At 34.4% G+C, this 9,100-nt stretch overlaps 1 protein-coding gene and 1 long non-coding RNA gene across 2 annotated transcripts; one reads left to right on the plus strand and one right to left on the minus strand.

Moving 5' to 3' along the window:
- Nucleotides 1-6,146: 6,146 nt before the first annotated feature.
- Nucleotides 6,147-6,527, plus strand: LOC124456902. Its single transcript, XM_047007211.1, has one exon. It carries the CDS (start codon nucleotides 6,147-6,149, stop codon nucleotides 6,525-6,527), a length of 381 nt encoding a protein of 126 aa, XP_046863167.1.
- Nucleotides 6,528-8,304: 1,777 nt separating this feature from the next.
- LOC124457746 lies at nucleotides 8,305-9,100 on the minus strand. Its single transcript, XR_006952761.1, has 2 exons — nucleotides 9,033-9,100; nucleotides 8,305-8,861 (listed from the first exon to the last, which is right to left on the minus strand). It is a non-coding gene; the product is annotated as an uncharacterized LOC124457746 (long non-coding RNA).

A 9,100-nucleotide genomic window follows, 5' to 3' on the forward strand; every position in this document is an offset into this window, starting at 1 on the left:
TGTTATTTCTAGAACAAATTTTAGCTTAAAACTGCTAAATCTATAAGTTACTAAACAATATATCACTGTCAAATGTGCGTTTTAAATAATTCGAAAATAATATTTGCTATTTATTTCATTAAAATGCAAACTCGCAGATTTTAATATCTAAATATTTTGACCGATGCATTCGCATCGGTTGCATCGGTCTAGATCCGCCCCTGTGTGATTGTCTTTACTGTTTATTCTATCTAAGGTTTGTTTTTCTGCCAGCTTAAACTGTTTACAAATAATTTTGTGTTTGTGTGTAACGATTGTTGTTATCATTCCAATGAATATTTTTTTGGTGTGTTAAGCATCATGAATCCGATTATAAATGTCACAATGATTCTTTTTTTCGATTATATGATTCAGGGTTCTTTTAATCATATTTCCGTCAAAATTTTTTCCCATGAAAAACACCAAAATAGTAAACCTTCAGCTTTTTTAAATATGTGGGCTCTAGCTGTGCTAGCCGATTATGATTACCTCAAGGATTAAGTTTTGTCTGCATTTTTTTGATTGTTTGATTAAGGTTATTTTTTATCACATTTCCATCAAAATTCTTTCTCCACACAAATGACGAAAAATTTCTTCTCGCTTGTTTTCATAGTATAATGACAAGTTAAAAATTGTAGAGATAATAATTGTTAAGACTCATAGCTATATTTTTAAGACAGTTATGATGCATAATATTTTTTCCAAACCAAAACTGACAATGACCTTGAACGTTATTTTGCAATCTTAATTGATGGTGCTTGAAATACATTACGCCTGCAGACATAAGAGTTAATTTACTGTTTTAATGCTTTAATGCCGTCATTCACTCTGAAACGCACGCATGCCAAGGAAATAATCGATCCATTGGAAAATTACTGCTAACAAAAGAGCCTTTGTCAATATTTTTCATGTAAAAGCACTCACAAACAACAAAGTCATCAGAAACAAATAAGACGAACATCAGCAAAGAAAACCAACAGCTAGAAGAATGGCTACACAAAACACCATTAGACCAATTTTGAGTAAGTTGAATTGGAATTCTATTTCAATGTTAGATATGACTTTAGAAAATTTAAGTTGTGATTTTGTTCGTTGTTTTAGGCCAGTGTGAACACTGTCACTTGTGGATCATATGCCCACCAAGCTGTGGGCATAAAGTCCACCTCTCTGAGGTGGAGGAAAGACATACTGAATGCTTGCCATTCAAATGTCCTATTTGCTTGTAAGTCAAATAATTTATATGCTTGCTAAATGTTGCAGTCGTTATTTTTATGTAATGTCCATTGCTTTATACTCTAGATGTTTTGACGAAGAAGTTGATCGCTTCTTAGAAGATTTTTTTCAGCATGTATTTTTATAATTCTTTATCTTTTGAACATTGATGCAGAGAACAGTCAGTAAGATTGATTTCTTTTTATTTCAGAGTGGTCGTTGCTAGTTTTTTAAATTAAAAATATTATAGATCAATAAAATGTATTTAAGAATATCAGCATCTCATGTTCTAATTTGTTCTTTTTTTCTGTTAAAAATATTTTTCTCCAATCATTGCAAGTGTACTTGATAAGTTCTAGCCCATTTACTATCGGAGTCATGTCTTGTGGACTATCAAAGAAAGATTTCATGACTTCTTCGTCATCAATTTCTGATACGGCATCATCAAAGTATATTGATACCCTTTCATCATTCGACATCATCAAACATTTGTGTTTCCTTTGAGATGGATAATCAACATGACAACCGTCAAAGTCATTTGCCGCAAGTTTATATATTTTAAAATCAATTTCAGTAGCATAGCACTTTAACAATATATTTTGTATATTGCTTTGCCGTTCATATAAAACATTGCTCTCATCTTCAAATTCGAAGGACGATTCCTTCACTTTCTTTTCTTGCTCAATGTCTACTTTTAAAGCCATGTTTGTTTTAGTTAGACAAAAATTACCAAATAACTTTAACTCGATAAAATTGTAACATGTTCTCTTTTTTTATATTTGCAAAGGAAACAAGAAAACGGATCTAATATTGCTTTAAGAATATAAGAACAATTGACAATTTTAATTGAGTTTTATCGTGTTTCAATTAATCATGTCATCCAGTAGCAACCTTCGATCATTTTATGTCGTTTACGGTTTACACGCGCGCACCCTGTTTACTTCCTAGGACTGCAAACTAATTGACATGGGTAAGAGCTCCGTTTACTTCCGGGACCATACGTGCAGCATAACTACTTGTATTCCATGCTCAATGTCCTCTTCCAAAGGATTTGCAGATGTGAATATAAAAGTGACTTGGTCATCTGATAATACAAGACTTGATTCAGGAATTTTAACATGATTAACAGTTTGTACTTGTGGCAATGTGCCATCATCATCTATTCCATAAGTATCAATGCACAATGTAATTGGATCAACAACTTCACATATTGTTTCGTAATTTGCATTGGCATACTTGTGAAAACCTTCAACCCACAGCTGATATGGAGTTATATTGTTTCCATTGGATAATGGGTGATTGTTCCATTGGGTAACAAAAAAAACTAGAGCTTGATTAATTTTTGGTTTGAACACATAGTGAAGTGCAAATAGATGCAATTCATTCAATGGATCAAGCAGGTCAACTGACTCAAGATAATGGAACAGATTACTAAAATAATTGTTGACGTATGAGTTAACATCTTTCCACAATCTTTTAATTCTTTGATTGTGCACATACATCCCTGTTATATATGGGTTGGCATCAATTCCAAAATGATGAAAAATCCAAGGAGCAACACCATTATTTTCTGTGCCATGATCACATTGTACTCTAAGAGGGCACTTATACATTTAAATACTTTGCAAAAACAATTCAAAAACAGTACTGCTTTTATTGTTCTTTAGAAGCCATCAACACCTCCATGAATCACAAATCTCAGACAGAAAAAAATGACGCCGTTCATCAACTGTGATGAACATTTGTTTTGTTCTTTTTTGTTTTGTTGTTGTGGATCGCGTGCATTTCACGTGATTGATACTTTTGGGATTGTTACAAAGGGGTGAGGCTGTTATTAACATTTGATTTGAAAATAAAACTTATGAATATATTGTGCAACGTGCATGACTTGGCGCCCAACGTAGGGCGACTTTAACGAACTAAAGTCACCCATATTTCGTTTCTTACGAAAATGTCGACTGAAGAGAAGGAAAAAGTGGAAAGGCTTCGTGCTAGAAAAAGAGGACATCGCGGAGTATGTACAAAACTCAAGGTGTCATTTGAATTGTCATCACAGCCACCACATGATGATCTTGTAGAACGTAGCGAAATCATTGCACAACAACTCGAAGGGAAACTAAAAATATTAAGTGAAGAAATACTCGATGAAGAAATACTGAATGCGTGTGATGTTAATGAAATACCAGGTGAAATCGAGGACTCGGCCGAAATTTCTGATAGAGTTATGAGTATAAAACGAAAAATCGAAAGGTATATTAAATGCGCTAAGAATGACAGTCTGGTTGACACGAATGTCAACGATACCATACCGAACTCAAATTTGACGAACATGTCAAACCCTGGCCAACACGAAAGTATCGAGAATTCTAACGAAAATGTGGCAAATGCGACTGAAAATTATGGTTTAATCTGGTTTAATCGAAGGTTAAAGTAATTAAACGACGATCGAAATTGTAAACGAAGGAAATGTAACGAGTGACAACAGTACGACGACAGTTCATTTTAAGTCAAATATGCAAAAGCTTCCTACGCTGGAGTGTCCGAAATATGGTGGCAAGGTTACGGAGTGGAGTTCGTTTTGGGATCTGTATGATTCTGCGATTCACAGTAATCCAAACATTTCGAAGGTAAACAAATTCAACTGAAATCTGAAATCGCTTCTTGAGGGAAATGCAGCGAGGGCCATTAAAGGTCTAACATTAACTAATGCCAATGAAGTATTGTGTTTGTGAGAGTGAGTTTGTATGAATATACCAATGTGAATGCTGTGGTTCAAGGACACTTGAAATTAAGTGCCCTCTAACATCCAAGAATATGCATCCCAAATCTGCATTTTTCTCAACAGCTATTTGTGGGAAAACTAATGATAGTGGAAAGAAAGTGTTGAACAGGAACCATTTATTTTACTTTAAAGGCCAAATGTGTATGGCTATAAGCCAAATCGACAAATGTGATTTTATTGTATTTACAGAAAAAGGAAGTGATATAGTACAATTACCATTTGATGCTGACTTCTGGAGTGATGTATTTAAAACTGTGTTTCTTTTCTACAAGAATTATATGATTAGTAGTCTTTTATTGAAATATGTGCAATGATAAAATTTTATATTTACAAACAATAGCTTTTCAAAATAAAAATATTAAGTATAATTTATTTTAGATTGTGTGAGGATTACTTTATACCACACTTTCCTAAATTACATATGTACACAGAAACAAAATGTTGTCCAAAACTGGTTTTAATGTCAATGGAATAACTCCTGATAAAATCTGAAATTGCTTTAGTTTCATTATATTCCTTTCGACATGAGATCTTAATGAGGCAACACGCCGAGTATGAGTTGTTCCAAAACAATAGGCAGGAGAAATAAAGTGAACTTTCTTCACCACAAGTAGATCTCTAACAAGGAATCCTTTATCAGCCATGACACCATCACCTTTTTCTAGCAAGTTTATGAGACCAGAGTTGGTGACTTATAGCTGCTCCATGATATTTTCAGGCTACCAGGTATCTTAGGTGTCTGGCAAAAAGCTATTCAATAAATAAGTTTCTTTTCAATGTTTTAACATCGCCCTGGCAATAACAGTCAATGAGGTCATGTTTATCACTTTCAAAGCTGTAGCTATCATCAGAATCAAAAATGTAACATCCAAGTCTGTTGTACTATTTATTAGTGGACTGTCTTGGTGCACAGACTGTGGCTCAGTACACTGCTCAGGAGCAGTGATTTCAGCAGCAAAAAATGCCTTATCCTCATGCTCAAAGCGTTTTTCAGTACTGCCTTCACAGAGAATTTTTCGTCTCTTTATTTTCGGAATATTTGATTTGCTTCTATCTTTCGGCGGTAATCGTTTACTGGTTTCTTTTGATTGGTATCCTTTCAGATACAAAGTTGGATTGGGAAAGCCTTCGGATCGATAACCAGCAAGAAAATAATTAGAACAAACCATCGTATTTGTAGTGACTTTGAAGTTTTTCCTGTTGATCCGCTTTTGCCAAGCACTCTTGTCTTTCGTTTTTCGGAGAAAAAAGCGAAGAATACCAACGTGATCGGAAACGATAGATTTTTTAGGATATCTCCTATCGTTATCACAGCCATAAACAGCACTGTGATCCCTATTCCCATTATAATTTGAATATAAACTTTTTACGAAAAGATATCTTTATAAAGATACACAATGTTTGCCCCCTGGCGATCCCAGAATGCATTACAAAAACCGCGCAAATTTAACGGAGACTGGCAACTGGCAAATACTTCATTATGACTCTGCTGTAAAAAATCTTGAACGATCGCTTCGGGAAACCCAGCAAACCATAGCAGCTAACATGGATGAAATTTTAATTCAAGCTTGTGCCAACGGTTGAACCAGCCAAGTAAGATATGTATACGATAAAGTAAAGCCTGTTTTCCACTATCCACGTATCGTAGCAAAACGTAACGTATCGTTGCAAGTACAGATACGTTGAACGTGTTCCATTATTCGACACAACGCGTAATACTATTTTCCCGCCAAAGTTCAAAACAATACAAATATTTCTGTTATGGGTACTCTCAGCAAAAAAACTCGCTTGCTTTTACTTTTAAGTAGATGAATGAAGAAAGATAAATATAAAAAATCATTTTGGATTCGAAAGCTTTATCAAGAAAAAAAAACTAAAGGAGAATTTTATCTTTTGGTGCAGGATTTACGTTTGTTCGATGATGAATTATTTTTCAGGTATTTTCGAATGAACGCTTCCAAATTTGAGGAATTACTACTTATGGTCGCCCCCAAAATAAAAAAAAACCGCATGACTAGAGATTGCATTGGACTAACTGAGATGCTCTGCGTGACGATGAGATATTGAGCAACCGGAGACTGTCAAACGACTGTCAATGTTTTTTAACTACAAAAAAAATCATTCAATTGTGTTGATGGCCATTTGCAACGCCAACTACGAATTCACTCTGGTCGACATAGGTGACGCTGGAAGAAATAGCGATGGTGGTATATTTTCTTACAGCAAAATTGGAGAAGCTGTGAAAAACAACAGTTTGAATTTTCCATGTGAAAAATCATTGCCTGGCTTCCAGGAAGAATACCCTTATGTTATGGTAGCAGATGAGGCTTTTCAACTGCAACATCACATAATGAAACCCTACCCAAGAGAAGTTCTAGGTATTGCAGAAAGAGTGTTCAACTACAGGTTGTCACAAGCAAGGCGGACAACAGAACATACCTTTGGGATCCTAGCTGCACGCTTCAGGGTTTTCGACGTCCAATACATGCTAGAGTTGAAATGGTTGTCAGGATAACCCAAGCTGCAGTGGTCCTTCATAATTATCTCATGAGGGAAGGTGCATGCTCTCATGGAGAGAGTTATTTTCGCATGGAACTAATTGACAAAAATAAAAAAATGCCACACGACCAGGGCGATGGAGAGAAATAATGCAAGGCGAGAAAGGCTTGCAATCAATCTATAGAGATGGATCAAACAACTACTCTCGTAATGAAAAAAAATTTAAAGAAGCTTTCAAAAAGTATTTTATGTCAAACGAGGGGCAAGTTATTTGGCAGTGGGAATCTGTTCATGCTACTGAAAATTGTTTTGACAAAAATAACTAATAAGGTAGACTTATTATTAAACATGTTCAAACAAATCAATACATTACAAGACAGAAACAAAAACTTAAAATAACTTGTTACAACAAACTTTAAACTAAAAAGCAAATTGAATTATCTGTAATACATTTGTCAGTGATGCTAATGAATTTCATTCATCTTCTTCAAACTCAAATAGAACTTGTAGCACCTTTATCTTAGCCATTTGTTTAGTTTTTCCCTTCATCCCTTTGAAACTAGACACTAAGCTTACGCAAAATAGTGTATCCTCATCTTGTTGATTGTTTGTCTCACAACTACCAGTTTTACTAACATTGGATAAATCATTAGCAAGACTGATGGCTAAAAGGTCATCAATTTGGTCTGATCTTAGCTTGCGTGCTTTCTGATTAGTTTTGGGTTCAAAAATCTGGTCACTTGATTGATTCAATGACAAACTACTTGATTCAGAAACCTTCAAAGGATCAATGATTTCATATTCAACATTGCTTTCAGTTTTCCGCACACTTACTACATCCCTTAAGAATGCTCTATTACATACGCCAATGGCGGGAATGCTTCCATTTCTATACCTGTTCACGTGCTTTTGGACAGCCGTAGTTAGCGCACTTACGTTACGAATTCATTAAAGAAAGGGCTTGGAGAGTTCCCATCAGAAGAGAAGTTAACTTAAAGACCTTTGGTATTCACAGGGAAAAAAATAACATACCAATCTTTGTCCATTACTGGAAATTCATTCGACAAACATTGGTAAATTACACCAAATTACCAATATTGGTAAAATGAAAACATTTCCAATCTTGGTAGTTTTGGTATTTTACCAATGTAAGAAAATTTGGAACTTTATTGGAAAACTATTGGTAATTTAGTTTTATTACCAACATTGGAAATGTAGAGCTCATATCGGAAAATTATTGGTAATTTAGTTACATTACCAACATTGAAAAGGTAAAATTCATATTGGAAAATTATTGGTAATTTAGTTATATTACCAACATTGGAAAGGTAGAACTCATATCGGAAAATTATTGGTAATTTAGTTGTATTACCAACGTTGGAAAGGTAAAATTCATATCGGAAAATTATTGGTAATTTAGTTATATTACCAACATTGGAAAGGTAAAATTCATATCGGAAAATTATTGGTAATTTAGTTATATTACCAACATTGGAAAGGTAGAACTCATATCGGAAAAATATTGGTAATTTATTTATATTACCAACATTGGAAAGGTAAAACTCATATCGGAAAATTATTGGTAATTTAGTTATATTACCAACATTGGAAAGGTAAAATTCATATCGGCAAACATTTGGTAATTTTGGTAAGTTACCAACATTGGACAAATTAAAACAATCTTGGTAATTCAGTTATTTTACCAATATTGGACAACTGAAAAATTGAGTTTCATATTGGTAAATTAATGGCAAATAGATTCCTGACTTTCTCAATAAATACACACAACTTTCTAACACCAAATTACTTTTAATCAGAACACAAACATAATGCACCTTGCATGGTGCATACACTTAGTATGCTATTTGATATATATAAAACAACAATCCTATAAAACAATTATAGTTCAAAAGGATTTTCTTCCTCATCACTACTAGTGCATGAGCTAGCATTACCATCAACAGACGCTTTTTCTGGAACGTCAGCACGCATGTTGTTTTGCTTGGCTGATGGCATATTACAACAATTGGGTTTCTTTAGTACTTTAATGCTGTTCCGGGTGAGATGTAGATAGTTACACTGTCTATTGTTTCCAACGAGATACTTCTGCTCAAACAGAGCCTTGGCCAAGGGAAGAACAATCTCATACTTGCTCATGGAACAGTGTTTTACTTTAAGCTCCTTGGCCAATGGTATAAGATGAGTCTTCAAACTAATATCACTAAGTGACGAGGCATCAAAGGCAACTAAAACAGCTAGGTTTACTGCCATAGAGCGTAATGTCCTTTAAATTTTCGGATACTGGACGTTCATCATCAGGTGCAAGACCAAGATTTGTGTCTTGGTCACTCTGTAAGTTTAATATAAGGAGCTGTAATCGTTTGTTTAGACATCTACTTGTTTTGATCACTTTATCAAAGATGGAAGATGGTCTTTTATTTTTAAATTTACCCACCATGTACAGGCAAAGCAAATGGATTTAGGGGCACAATTTGTCATTTAGATTTTAAGTTCATTTTACCTGCACTAGTGCTAGCTGTACTGTAAGGGGTGCTGCACCTTGCCCTTTTGGCTCTTTTATGTTCTTTC

Source organism: Xenia sp. Carnegie-2017, unplaced genomic scaffold (genome assembly GCF_021976095.1).
Source record: "Xenia sp. Carnegie-2017 unplaced genomic scaffold, XeniaSp_v1 HiC_scaffold_6, whole genome shotgun sequence".
Lineage (NCBI taxonomy): Eukaryota > Metazoa > Cnidaria > Anthozoa > Malacalcyonacea > Xeniidae > Xenia > Xenia sp. Carnegie-2017.

What these genes read in the sequence shown, in the direction of transcription:
- LOC124456902 (XM_047007211.1), top strand. Translation starts at nt 6,147, where the DNA reads ATGGCCATTTGCAACGCCAACTACGAATTCACTCTGGTCGACATAGGT.